General features: G+C 38.0%; 1 protein-coding gene across 3 annotated transcripts; it reads left to right on the top strand.

Annotated features, from left to right (window-relative positions):
* The first annotated feature begins 361 nt into the window (after positions 1 to 361).
* On the top strand, positions 362 to 9,521 carry slc26a2 (solute carrier family 26 member 2). Of its 3 annotated transcripts, none has more exons than XM_047802604.1 (5): positions 362 to 518; positions 1,378 to 1,722; positions 3,249 to 3,865; positions 5,955 to 6,694; positions 7,683 to 9,521. In XM_047802604.1, exons 3-5 carry the CDS (start codon positions 3,272 to 3,274, stop codon positions 8,419 to 8,421), a joined length of 2,073 nt encoding a protein of 690 aa, XP_047658560.1. In that variant the 5' UTR covers positions 362 to 518; positions 1,378 to 1,722; positions 3,249 to 3,271; the 3' UTR covers positions 8,422 to 9,521. The 3 variants fall into 3 exon arrangements, with proteins under 3 accessions (XP_047658560.1, XP_047658559.1, XP_026991932.2); XM_047802603.1 differs by having other exon boundaries at positions 1,378 to 1,728; XM_027136131.2 differs by lacking the exon at positions 1,378 to 1,722 and having other exon boundaries at positions 363 to 518.
* The last annotated feature ends 4,654 nt before the right edge of the window (positions 9,522 to 14,175 follow it).

Here is a 14,175-nt window from a genome sequence, read left to right as displayed (position 1 = left end):
AGAAGTATTAGTATTAGTAGTAGTAGTTTTAATATTAAAACTGTTATTATTCCATGAAGCCTCAACAACTACCATTAACAGCATTACTAATATAAATTATAGTCATACAAATCAGAACTAATATTATTATTAAATGATTAATAATGATTACTACTGTTATTAATATTGTTGCTGTTACTACTTATTATTCTTATTCTTAATATTATTATATAAGAGTAGTATGATAAATAAAAGTAACAACAGAAACAATAATCATCTCTGTATTGTCTCTGTGATTATGTTTCAAGAATAAAACGCTTATAACGTCAAAGTTTATAACCGCTTTCTTCCCACTACGCTGCTCCTCTTCCGGGTTCTATAATCTGCTCACGTCACGACACGTGACACTGGTGATCCGCGATGGCTTCGGATCTCGTTGGTGAACTCTGTCGCTATTTTCCTACAGTACAGTCTGCAAAGCGTAATCACGTCATCCGGTGGACATGATAAGATATGAATAAGTGTGTAAACTTTACGAGGTGAGTAACATATTAAACTTGATATTTCTGCTTAATTGTTTGTGAGCCTTGTATAATACACGTGACCTGATGTTACACGTTGCAAAGTTTTAATCAATGACCCATTCATACATACATACACTGCCTGCGTGGCACCTTTTAAAGACGTTTAAGTTTAAGAACGTATAAAGGTGTAAAGTGTTGAAGAAAAATAAGCAGTGTTGTGGGTGTTATTTGGGTCATTTAAACTTTAATGGGATTTCTATTGATATTAGTGAGTTTGTTTACATTATGTTTACACTAAAAAAAATAATGCAGAGTTAAAAAAAAGGAGCTAATCCTTTAGAAGTCTCTATAAAAGACCTCTATCTACATTATATCTGAGTGCAAATCTTATTGTGTCTTATTGTGAAGTGTATGTCTAGTCAGCACAGAGCTGAGATACCTTGATAACTGTTTGTGATGATGTAGAGAAAATTTAGATCAGGGTTAGGGGCAGAATTACAGTATTAACCCTCTTGGACATGAAGATAACCAGAGTATCATAGGTTGCTACTGGAGTTCCTCTTCCACTCCTCCGTTACGGCTTCACGGAGCTGGTGGATGTAGATGTTGCACTCCTCCACCTAACGTTTGAGGATGCCCCACAGATGCTCAACAGGGTTTAGGTCTGGAGACATGCTTGGCCAGTCCATCACCTTTACCCTCAGCTTCTTTAGCAAGGCAGTTGTTGTCTTGGAAGTGTGCTTGGGGTCGTATTCGTGTTGGAATACCACACCCTGCGGCCCAGTCTCAGAATGGAGATAATCACGTTCTGCTAAAAGTATGGGACAGTACATGTTGGCATTCATGGTTTCCTCAATGAACTGTAACTCCCCAGTGCCGGCAGCACTCATGCGGCCCCAGACCATGACGCGCCCACCACCATGCTTGATTGTAGGTAAGACACACTTGCCTCTGTCTTTGTACTCCTCACCTGGTTGCCACCACACACACTTGGCACCTTATGAGTCAAGTAAGTTTATCTTGGCCTCATCAGACAATAATCCAGTTCCAGTAATCCTTGTCCTTAGACTGCTTGTGTTCAGCAAACTGTTTGCAGGCTTTCTTGTGCATCATCTTTAGAAGAGGTTTCCTTCTGGGACAACAGCCATGCAGACCAATTTGATGCGGTGTTTGGTCTGAGCACTGATAGGCTGACCTCAAACCAGTTCCAGTGACCAGTGTGAGAGTGAGTGCGATAACACCAAATTTAACACACCTTCTCCCCATTCACACCTGAGACCATGTAACACTAACGAGTCACACGACACCGGGGAGAGAAAATGGCTAATTGGGCCCAATTTGGACATTTTCACTTAGGGGTGTACTCACTTTTGTAGCCAGCGGTTTAGACATTAATGGCTGTGTGTTGAGTTATTTTGAGGAGACCAAAAATTTACCCTGTTATACAAGCTGTACACTCACTACTTTACACTTTTATACTTTTGTAGCAAAGTGAAATCTCTTCAGTGTTGTCACGTGAAAACATAAAATATTTATCTGTTTGTGTACCGGGTGTACTCACTTCTGTGGCTCAGTTCAAGGATTAGCTCTACATGTCTGTTAAAAAAAGTGCAGAAATTATGCAATGGGAAATCTTCCATGTAGCCATGCCCCACATTATTTACAGAAGGTGGTTTGTTTTATAAGGGAGTGGTGCTGTCAGAATCTGCAAGAAATTTGTGGGAGCTTACTCGCATCATTAATTTGTAATTAATGATGCTTAGGTCAAGATTACTATGCTTATTATGCCCTCGACTGCTTGGTAGTTCCTGCATGCAGTGTTAGCTTTTTGCCTTATTGAGAATTGGTTATATGGTTCTTAGTTACTGAACACAGCAGTATCAGAGTTAGACCCTTAATCTAAACCATACTGTCAGTTTTTCATCACTGTAATTGGATTAAATTGTTTAAGCATTTACCCAAAAAGACTTTAAAACTGAAAGACATTGCAGAATAAATAAGTAAACATTTTATACAACTGTGGTGAGCAGAAAAGCATCTCAGAATGCATAACAAACCTTGAGACAGAAGCTGAAGTGATAAAAAGCTTCTCAAAAATGGTCAGTCTGTCCATTCTGCTCTCATCACTTCCTGCAATGATTTTTTTTGCACTTTAAAGACTTGTATTCAAATATCAAGATAATCAGCAATTTCTAAACGTTACCAACAACCATGTCAGTAAGATTACTAAGATCCCAATTCTTCATTCTATTATTAACATTAACTGAAGCTCCTGACATGCATGTACATCTATTTATGCATTGAGCTGCTCAAATGAATGAGCAGTATGCTCATAATAAAGTGGTCAGTGAGTGTTTATTCTCTGGGGAATTCATAATTGTACTTAACACATTTCATGTAAATGCAACATGTCTTACTTTTTAACATTATTGATTTTTATTTTTTTATTTACTAAAACAAAAATCTGAAGGAAAAAAGTGTTTCTGGCTTTGCAATGTCATTTTATGTCATCTTGGGAGATAAAGCTTGATGGGTGATTTGGCGCCATGAAGCAAATATTGACTGTCCCTGCCTGCCCTGTTTAATGTTCTTGGCTTCACATTAAAAGGCCATATCACATGTTCCATTCCCCCAGGTTGACATGTACTGCAACTTAATTTGTCGTTGTGATATATTAAACATTTGCAAGCCAAGCAGCACGGTTTGTGATTGCTCTAATAAAATCCTACTGTATTTTCCTCTAAGGGAGAGCTCTGGGTCACTACACAATGCAAGGTGCTGAGGCAGACCATGAGGCAGACCGGGCTGCAGCAGAAGCTGACTCTGAAAATGTTATTCAGACTCCATTCATCCTGGAGGAATATGAGAGAGTGGACCAACCTCTGAGGGTGGTGCTGAGCCAAAAACTGAAAAAGCAATGTATCTGCAGCACAGATCGAGCAAAAAACCTGCTCTTAGACTCTATACCCATCTTAAAATGGCTGCCAAAATATCAGATCAAAGAATGGCTCCTGGGTGACTTGATGTCAGGCCTGATTGTAGGCATCCTGCTGGTTCCCCAGTCCATCGCCTACTCGCTGCTGGCAGGGCAGGATCCAATCTACGGACTCTACACATCGTTCTTTTCCTGCATTATCTACACTCTGCTTGGCACATCCAGGCACATTTCTGTGGGTATCTTCGGGGTGTTGTGCTTGTTAGTGGGCCAGGTGGTGGATAGGGAGCTGGCACTGGCTGGATATCTCAGCGACCAGTCAGGAAACCTCACCAGCCCAGGAAACAGCACGATTCTGCACTGTGACCGTAGCTGCTACGCTATTGTTGTAGGCTCCACTGTGACCTTTACTGCAGGAGTATACCAGGTAGGTGCTTATATTCAGTCTCCTAAAAAATAATCCAGCTTGGGGGGAGGGGGTGAGATGTATATCAGATTGTTTAATTTGGTTCTTTCTCAAGATTAACTTGATGGGTATAAACAGATTAAGATGTCCGAGATAACTTCTAAGATCAGTATGTTGGCTGGAAAGAGCAGGCAGGCTTAAAATCAAACAAGATGATGGATGTTGGGTCAAAAAAATCACAAAAAGCGTTTTTTATTATTTCATCATCACAGTGCAATAATATGTGCCCCTTATAGTTTAATGTGGCAACAAGATAATACATTAAGCCTTTTTCTAGTTATCTCAAAGTCCTCTAATTAATAGAATTGTGCTTAAATAAAATGTCACTCTAATGCCATTGTGATGTCTTTCGGTAATCTCATTATGTCTTAATATCCAATTGCCAAATGAAAAATCTGTATGCAAAGAAGAGACTAACACACTTTAGGTATTTACACTAATCTGCTCCTGAATTGATCCTACAAAAAAGAACACAAATGAAACCCATGACAGACACAATTATATTCATTTAAATGCCTTCACTGCAGTTAATAGTAATTAATAAATCGTAATAGTATATAATAACAATAAGGGCGTGAGAACTTTTCCTGTTTATACTTTTCCTTTTCCTGTCAATAACAATTCACATTGTCTCAAAGCAGCTTTACAGAAGTATAGAAACAGAAGAGAAAAAAATAATATATATATAATTTTAATAATAAGAGGAAATAAGAATTAAAAAAAAATAAATGAATACATACATACATAAAAATCTTATACCTAGGATGTGGCTATGACATACAAAGTCATGCTAGCTATGATTTTGTCTACATGACTCAGCTAATTTTGTTAACACAGATTAAACCTGCTTCAGAACATGTTGGAGTCTACAGACTTATCTTTGGAACTAGTTCAACAACATTGATGGACAAATTAAAATCAAGGATCTTGTCAAATTGTCAACAATCCAAACAGATTAACAAGATACACAGCTAATATTCAATATACTGCAACAAAAAACTGCAAATGTGCAGCAAACTATGAACAATAAACATTAAACTACAAAGATACAGAGTTCACTAAACAATTAAATACAGATAAGTCAGTAGACTAAACTGTAGAATGTAAAGTAAACACTAAACTACACTAGATTTTAAACTGTACACATCAAACACCATATACAGGAGTATTCCTGATAATGTAAGCTGTTTAAATCATCCTGAGATGCGTTATCATATAAAGTGTATACGAAGTGACTTGTATAGGTGGAGTTGGTATTAATAATATCTAAATTATATCTCTTAAATTTCTGAGTGGGTAATGTAAAATTACATGTTAGAGTTTCCCATGGGGATGTGTTCTATGATATGTTTATGAGAGCGAGAGAGTTGTTAGAGGAGAGCGAGTGTCTATATATAGTAAGCATTGATTGCTGGTTGATAAAATTAATATCGTCACAGCGTTGTACGAATCATTCATTAATTAGTTTGACCACCAAGCATGTGAATGCTCAATGGCCCAGAAGTCTAATTAACACAGTTAAAACCCAGCAACTCAAATCACTAATTAAAGCAATAATTAAAAATCATATGTATGACGAACTAGGTTTAAAAAAAAGAAGAAAAAAAAAACGTTTACTTGAAACCATGGGATAGGTGACTTTATGTAGCCATAGTCTTATTCTTTTCTTATACTCTTCTGATTTTTTGCTTACGTTGCAGAAACGGTTCGCTTTGGCTAATATTTCTATGATCTGTGGTGTTTTATCGTTGTACATGAAGACATATACTGTAAAACCTAGCACTGTATTTTGCTCATTTTTTTGGCACTGTTCCAGATCTGTTCACATTCCTGATTGTAGAACAATTGTCTAACATCCAGTAATTAATATGCTCTGTATTAATAGTCAGTCAGACCACATTTTTTGCTTTATATGCTTAATGCAGCTGGTAGTAGGATAACAAACAAGTCAGATATATTTTTGTAGTTTTTTTTTCTGTTTAAAAAATAGCATTTCTGAAATTCTGTTTGATCACAACACACAAATCCTAAGTGTTTCATTTTCTTTCAGGTATTAATGGGTCTTCTCCAGGTTGGCTTTGTTTCCGTCTTCCTTTCTGACTCTCTGCTAAGTGGCTTTGCCACTGGTGCCTCTCTAACCATCCTCACCTCACAACTAAAGTACCTGCTGGGCCTGAAGCTGCCTCGTGCCCAAGGCTGGGGCTCGCTGATCAAAACCTGGATCAAGCTCTTTGAGAACCTGGGCCAAACCAACATTTGCGATCTCATCACCAGCATCCTATGCCTGCTCATTCTGGTCCCAACCAAAGAGCTGAACGACCGTTTTAAATCCAAACTCAAGGCACCAATTCCCTTCGAGCTGTTTGTGGTCATTATTGCCACACTGGCTTCCCACTTCGGTCATTTCCAGGAGAAGTATGGATCTGAGGTATCTGGGGCTATTCCCACAGGCTTCATGCCTCCACAGCTCCCAGCCTGGGATCTCATACCCAACATAGCAATCGATGCCTTCTCAATAGCCATTGTAGGCTTTGCCATCACCGTGTCTCTGTCCGAAATGTTTGCTCAGAAGCACGGCTACAAGGTGGATGCCAATCAGGAGATGTATGCCATCGGGTTCTGCAATATCTTTCCATCGTTCTTTCGTTGCTTCACCACTAGTGCCGCCCTGACCAAAACTCTGGTGAAGGAGTCCACTGGCTGCCAGACTCAGCTCTCAGGCCTGGTTACTGCTCTCGTGCTACTGCTGGTGCTCCTTGTCATTGCTCCTCTGTTCCACTCGCTACAGAAGTGAGTATATTTGTACTGCAGTGTAATCTCAGCCTAGGAGAGAAGAAAATTATATGCATTAAAGCAACAAGTGGCAAAAGGCAAGAAGTGCAGGATGCTTTTCATCTACAAACACAAAACCCACACAAACACATCCACTCATTCTTTTGTGTCAGTACATAGACATACAGAGGAGCTATGAATATAAAACACAAAGCCGATAGAACAGTCCACAGAATGCTCTGTAAATTGTAAACATTAGGGCTGTAACGCTAAACAAAAATAATCATTGTCTGAATATGTGCCTTAGTTAAAATAAATTCCTTTTAATTAAAACATGCAACATTATTAATGTACAACAAATGAAATTTAACAATGACCCTTTGTTTGCATAGTGTCTGTGTGATCCATATGTTTGGCTCAACAAAATACAACAGCAAAAACATGAATGAAAAAGTTAAACATTCAGAGCTCTCGAGTGTCTGAAGCATGGGCCTTTTCCTAGTCTGCTGTTAGATTGCACTGCTCTCTATAACTAGACATGTTCTCCATTTCTGATTATGAACTTCCCGGTCACCATGGTGATTTTTTTTCCCCCCAGACTGAATCCAAGCAGAAAGGTATAAATGAAGGTGTGTGCGTTTGTGTGTGCGTGTGTGTTTTTGTGTGTGTGCTTATTAGTTTTCTGTTTTCACGTTGTTTCAGAGATGAACACAGAGGTATGGTTTAGACAGTGGTATTGGTACCATTTTACTGTATTCATATTTTGCAGCTTTTCGTCCAAACTCACTAGTGATTAAACATTGTCACATACTGGGAAGCTAAAGCATCTCTCTTATACCAGCTCCTTCTTGTTTAAAGTGTAAAAAGCTGCATGGTTATTAAAAGCATGTTTTTTGTTTTAAACCGCTGCAGCCTGTTCTTCTGAACAGGAAGTTCTTATGGTCTTTATTAAGTTTCAGGTTTAGCATTCTTAGATGTCTTGACCATCTCCTTTCTTGTTTTTCAGATGTGTGCTAGCAGTTATCATTGTGGTGAACCTGCGTGGTGCCTTGCGGAAGTTTCAAGATGTTCCAAGAATGTGGCGCGTGAACCGCATAGACGCTGCCATTTGGATGGTCACCATGGCTACATCAGCGCTGGTTAACACCGAGCTTGGCCTGCTGGTAGGCGTCCTAGTGTCTGCATTCTGTGTGCTAGGCCGCACCCAATGTGCCCGGATGCTCGAGCTGGGCCAGGCAGGGCATCGTGACCTCTTCAAGGACATGGAATCATACAAAAACCTCCACAAGCAGCCCGGGGTCACTGTGTTTCGTTACGAAGCTCCCATTTACTATGCCAACCAGACTCTGTTTAAGAAGTCTCTGTATCGCAGCGTAGGTCTGGACCCGCAGAAAGAGAAAGCCAGGCGCAAGAAGCTGGAGAAACGCATGAAGAGGAAGGAAGACTCTGAAGTGCCTACAGATATTTTCCTCGATTCTTTTCACACAGTGATCCTAGACTGCAGCGCTGTGTTATTTCTGGATACAGAAGGAGTTAATGCTCTGAAGGAGGTGTGTAAGGATTACAAGGAACTTTCCGTGCATTTGTTATTAGCTCAATGCAGCACGTCAGTGATCGATTCCCTCCACAGAGGGGGTTATTATGACCTCAAGAGCTCACCAATCATTTTTCACACACTCAGCGATGCTGTCCGTTACGCCCAAAGCTGTCAGTTACGGAACGGTGAATGTGAAACTGGTTGCTGATGAAACGCTACACCTTTACTACACTGTCCCGCCAACCCCATGTGCCTTACTGGAATAATTTAAACAGATTATTTTTGTATCATCTTTGGCTATTTCAAGTCCTAACCTACATTAAATGATAGAAGGGATTTATCTTGATGTGCATTTTGTATTCAGTGCTTGTTTGTTATATTTAAAAAATTCTGAATATTTTCAGAAGCATTATTAACACAAAGATGAAGTGTTGTAGCTGTTACGAAGTTGATTACTGATTTGTTTTGTATTGTCTGGGTTTAAGATGAATACAAGAACAGTTAGTGACCTTGTATTAAGTCATGTGTCTGTAGAGGTTTTGACTTCCATTTTGCTTATCAAAGAAAATGAAGACAAGAAAATGTCTTAAAAAGATTTTTCTATACATGTATGCAAAGCTATTGATTGTTTCTCAAATTAATCTTACCAGATTGTATAAACATGTCGAGCTGATTCACAGAATTTAGGCATTTTTAATGACTTGAAAGTGATTTTTTTTATTTAATTTTTTTTTTTGTAAGCTGTTCTTTTTACTTCTACTGAATTGAAAACATTTCTTTTATCAGAACATGTTTGACAACGGCCAAGTACCAGCCTATTATGTGTAAGACTTAAGCAGTTTGTGTGCCTTGAGCGCACACAGTAATGAGTTAGCAACACAAACAGGCTGTATTTTAGTGTGATTAGCTCTTTTACACCAATATGCCAAAGCAAACCAAAAAATGTGTACTGAGCCTCTCCCTCTGCAGGAGATAATCCATGATATCCTTGTTAATCTGATTGTTACATTCAGGGCAAATACCGTGCAGCTGCGATGTACAATCAGGATGTTCAGAACGACTGGAGTTGTAGCTTTATGCATTCCATATATTTATACTACAGCAATATATATTATTTATCCATTACCCTAGATTTCTAGAAGGATCTTCTATTCGTTATTTCTTTGTTTAATTCTCATGTTAACAATATAGAAAGTATTGTTAAAGGTTTATGACCAACGTGAGTGTTCACACAGTATACAATGTTGTTTTAACATGCTTTTAATTGTTATGACCTTTATTTTATGCAAAATAAACTTGATTACAGGACACTTGTCTCCAGGATTTCTTGTATTTAGATAGCTCTTTGTTAAATCTATAAAATAACTGTATCTAAATAGTACTGTATGTTGCTGCTGCTATAGCAGTCATGGCACATCTACTGTATGTGTATCAAGTGAGATTTACCTGACAAGTCTGTTCTATATTATTCCCCCATCTTCCTTAGTGCAGAAACCCTGGAGTTTCCACACAAGCAGAGCGCTTTCTGCCAAAGAATTAAACGCAATTAGACAATTAAAAGTTAAAATACACTACCCTACCTACATTTTGTATGTCTTCACATGGGATGAACAAAATACTTTAATTGAAAATTTATAATAATAACATTTCAAAAGTATATATAAGTGAACGTATCCAGCCAAAATATATACACAGTGGCGTTCAAAAGTGATGTCTGACGTAAGCAAAAAAAAACAAAAACTTTATTTAAGAATATAATTAAGATTTATCAAACCTTTGTATGCATGTTATGTGGTTGTGCTTAAACTTAATTCACACGCTTCTTACTTTCAACTATTTTATTTGTCATGACAGAAACATGTGAAATTGTGCAGATATCAAAATTGGCCACTGAAGTACAAAGCCTGCATTAATTATTGAAAATAGCCTATAATTGCTACAGGGGTGTCAAATATGTTGTGGGCTGTGTTATAAGATGTTTTGTATATTTTGATGAAAATGACCAAGAGGAAGGAGATATCCTAACAAGAACCTAAGAGGATCTTGTTAAACTAGTTAAATCTGGTCAGCTGGCATTGCTTGTGTGCTGGATTTGAACTGTCGCACGGTCCGGAGAATTACTGCAAAGCACCGTGAGACAGGTACTGAGCAGAACAGAAAGCAATGTGGCCGACTAAGGAAGACTAGCAAGTGTTTTGAAAGGTCCTGTATAAGTCGTCCAGTGGTCAGGAACCTTCAGTTGCATCTTAAAGATCTGCAAATCTTACATCTGCAAGACGACAGCTACTGTACAAAGGGTTCGGTTAAGAGGTTGCGTAGCAGTAAAGAAACCATTTATTCGGTCCACCGCAAAAAAAAAACGGCTCATCGTTGCCCAAGAAAATACAGATATCATTCTGGAAGACTGGAGTCATGTTCTGTGGTCTGACGAGTCAAACATGCTTGCATTGGATGGTGTCAGGTAAGTTTGTAAAAGACAAGGGGAAAGTTTTGATACGTTTCTTGCTACTCAGCATTTTGAGGTCCACAAGCAGCCTCCTCAGTCCTCTGACCTTCATCCCATGAAAATCCTTTGGAAAATTCTAAACATGAGTTATGATAAGTCATGAAGGTCATCCAATGAAGCACAGCTTTTGGAAAGAATTGAAGGAAGCTTGGCAAGAAATTATACACAACACAACACACAACAAAACAATCAATGCCCAGGAACACTGCTATTATCAAAAAACAATGGAGGTGACTAATGTTATATAGTTTCCTTACAAATGTATCAGTGACACATGACATTGAAACTTTTTTCAAATTAAATGGAGTTCATACGTTTATGGAGGCAAAAGTGACAGCTAATTTAGCCTGAGTCTTCACTAACTACACTGAACTGAAACATGAACTGAAAGACTGAACTTCAGTCTTTATCTATATTTACATGCACACAGAGACTTATTTCACTAACTACGTTGTGTAGCATGAAAAGGTCACAGCAGATGAACAACCTTGCAACCATTTATACTCCAAATCATTTTCACTCTATGTAAATTTAGTTTTTTCATATTATTGTATGTGTCTGTATGTATTGTATGTTTCATATATTGTTAATGTGTCTGTTACTGGCTTGACACTAACAGGAGCAGCAGTCCAAGTTAATATGCAGAGCTATACAATGACAATAAAAGCTTTCTATTTCTAAATCAGCTCAATGTCTTAATGTGCATCACCCTAATCTTACCACCAGAGAGAAGCAGTGTCACAGTTAGAAAAATGTTCTCTCGTTGCAACCATGTTTTCTCACTAACTGAACTAATCATACTTGGGGTAATTTTTTTGTATGAGAATTGTCAAAATATGCAGCAATTTTATGATCTTGTTGACAGATAATTCCTTTTGGAAACCCGGATGGAACAAGTGTCTGTCATCTTGATATTTGGCTGCAGTTGAGCTGCCACGTTAGCTGGGCTTCATAATGCCATTAACTTGTCAGACCAGATTGGCTCCTGTCAAGGAAAAGACAAATGTATTCTGCCTCATTTGCAAGGCTGAGACACTGAATGTGTCCAAAAAGTTCAATGTCTCAATGGCTTTAGCAGGCGTTAGCTGACATAAGCATCCTCTTCTTGTCTCCATCTTTCAGACATTAAATTGGGTATGCAAACAATGCATTCAGTTTTTCTTTCAGGATATCAAGAAGAATGTTCCTGGGTTTAACCTGTAAAACTTAGAAATAGATAGTCAGGGATTAAACTACAGAATATGTTCTGTATAAACTACAGAATATATACTTCTTTTGTAACTTTGTGACCATGTTTCCTACCAGTCAAAACTGAAAACACTTGAAAACAGATGAAAACACTTGCAGTGATTGACAGATGTGACAGTGATTCAAATCTCAAACTCTTTTTTTTTTTTTTTTTGCACTCAGGGACCACTTTAAGTCTAAAATAACCAGTCAACCTCAATATAGATTTATTTTACTTTAACACATAATACAACATTTTAAATATTAGTAATCTTATTACTAAACTGTTATTGAAACCATAGTGCTCATTTCTATTATTATTATTATTATTATTATTATTATTATTATTATTAGTAGTAGTAGTAGTAGTAGTAGTAGTAGTAGTAGTAGTAGTATGGAACTTTTCATCTTAGCCTCAAGGTAACGTTATTTACTTGATAATAAAGATATTACTGTTACTGAGGTTTAAACCCATTCAATTCAAGTAACCAGCAGGCAAATAGAAATATATATGTATAAGTAAGTACTGGTTAGCAGATTTTTGATCTTAGATATTGATTCCTGTAAACCAATATTTTAAAATCCCAATAATCCCACTGGCCCAGCCAAAGAAACAGAGGGAACAAACTGTTGGTAATACATTGGAACCTAAAGAATTAAAAGGTCCAAAGTACTCCATCCATCCATCTATCCATCTGTGTCTGTCTGTTTAACAGTATTTATTTTAATTTAAATTTTTCCTTGGTGAAGCATTGTTTTTTCCATTGAAAACAGAACAAGCATGAAAACAGCATGACTGCAGAGTCAGAAAAAGGTAATTTGCAAGAGTCCTCATCAACCCCCCTTGTTGACTGAAGCTTTTTAATTGTAGTTGTATAATTTTATAATTAATTATTTAATGGCTTAATTAATGACCGGTCATTGGTTGTTAGCGTCCATAAAAACCCACTCTCCGTTGTGAGTGAGAGCACTCATGAGTGTATTCTCTTCTGCAGCACAATTCATTCTTATGTAAACTACTCATTGCTTCCAATCAGTGTTCTGAAGGAAAGAGGAGACAAGATCCCGTCCATTTTCTGAGTGGCTCTAAGGCACAGTGTGCGAGTGGCCTGAAAATAATATGTTGTCTTGCTGTTAAATGCACACTGGCTTTGCTTTACATTCGGGTCAGGTGTTCTGGTTGCATGCTTATTGCTATGCTTTAGCTTTGTTTTGCAGGTTGTGCTGCAGAAGCAGGCTGTTGAGATAAAGGCTAGTTGTTGGCATCTCAATTTGTCTTCTGCCACCGAGTTACACTGCACCTGCATAATCGACACTGTGCCATTGAACTGCATCTCGGCAAAGAAATAAATAAGATTCTTCAGTAAAAGGCAAATGTAAAATTTGTAACAATCTTTTCACTCAAGGTCTTTTTTCCTGGCCAACAACAGAAATAATTTTAGCTGTACAAAACCGTTATGCATTGCAGGATTTCTTATCACTAATTAGCTTTATCTTATTGTTCCTCCACCATCTTCTAGTAACAGCAAATTCCAAATGAATTCTTAATTCACCTTGTTTGTGCCCTACAAGAGCCCAAAAGTAATCAAGAGCCCAAAAGGTGCATCTAGTGTCCTAAGGTGGGTGGTACAAATGGAGAGCACTCCCTGTGCTTTTAAATCACACACACACACACACACACACACACACACACACACACACACACACACACACACACACACACACACACACACACACACACACACACACACACACACACACACACACACAATCATGGTTTGTGCTGTAAACCAGAGCAAATATACGAGGATGAAACATGCAAACAGTCGTTGTGATCAGTGATTTTTGTGGTCGTTTCTTACAGTACATAGGAAAGCCCGTGCTGGTTCATGTCTTACACTGTAGCTATGAGTACTGTCACATTTATGCCATTCAGGTCATTGGTTACCTCCATCTGCTTTGCCTGGCTAATATACCTGTAGACATTTCCACTCCCCCTGTTCTGCCATACTTAGTCCTAACTATGCCAGTTACCTTGGCTCTAATGTTACTAGATTTAAAAGCTGTGTTAGAGAAAGAAAACCAATCCAAGACCACCAGAGTACCTTTTCCTTAATGAACCTCCAGTTACTTTGAATGAAAGCAAAATGAAAATCATCAAATTATGTAATTTCGTCTGTCACCAAAGCTTAATGCTTGAACAAAGTGAATCAAATCTTGGTTTTGTTC

The sequence above is a fragment of the Tachysurus fulvidraco genome, chromosome 17 (genome assembly GCF_022655615.1).
Source record: "Tachysurus fulvidraco isolate hzauxx_2018 chromosome 17, HZAU_PFXX_2.0, whole genome shotgun sequence".
In the NCBI taxonomy this organism is placed as follows: Eukaryota; Metazoa; Chordata; class Actinopteri; order Siluriformes; family Bagridae; genus Tachysurus; species Tachysurus fulvidraco.
Note: the sequence above shows the minus strand (reverse complement) of the source record. Positions and strands in the feature narration are given on the sequence as shown.

Coding starts and splice junctions, on each gene's coding strand:
- slc26a2 (XM_047802604.1), top strand. CDS start 3,272: ATGCAAGGTGCTGAGGCAGACCATGAGGCAGACCGGGCTGCAGCAGAA. Junction 3,866..5,954: donor TTACTGCAGGAGTATACCAG/GTAGGTGCTTAT, acceptor ATTTTCTTTCAG/GTATTAATGGGTCTTCTCCA. Junction 6,695..7,682: donor CTGTTCCACTCGCTACAGAA/GTGAGTATATTT, acceptor CTTGTTTTTCAG/ATGTGTGCTAGCAGTTATCA.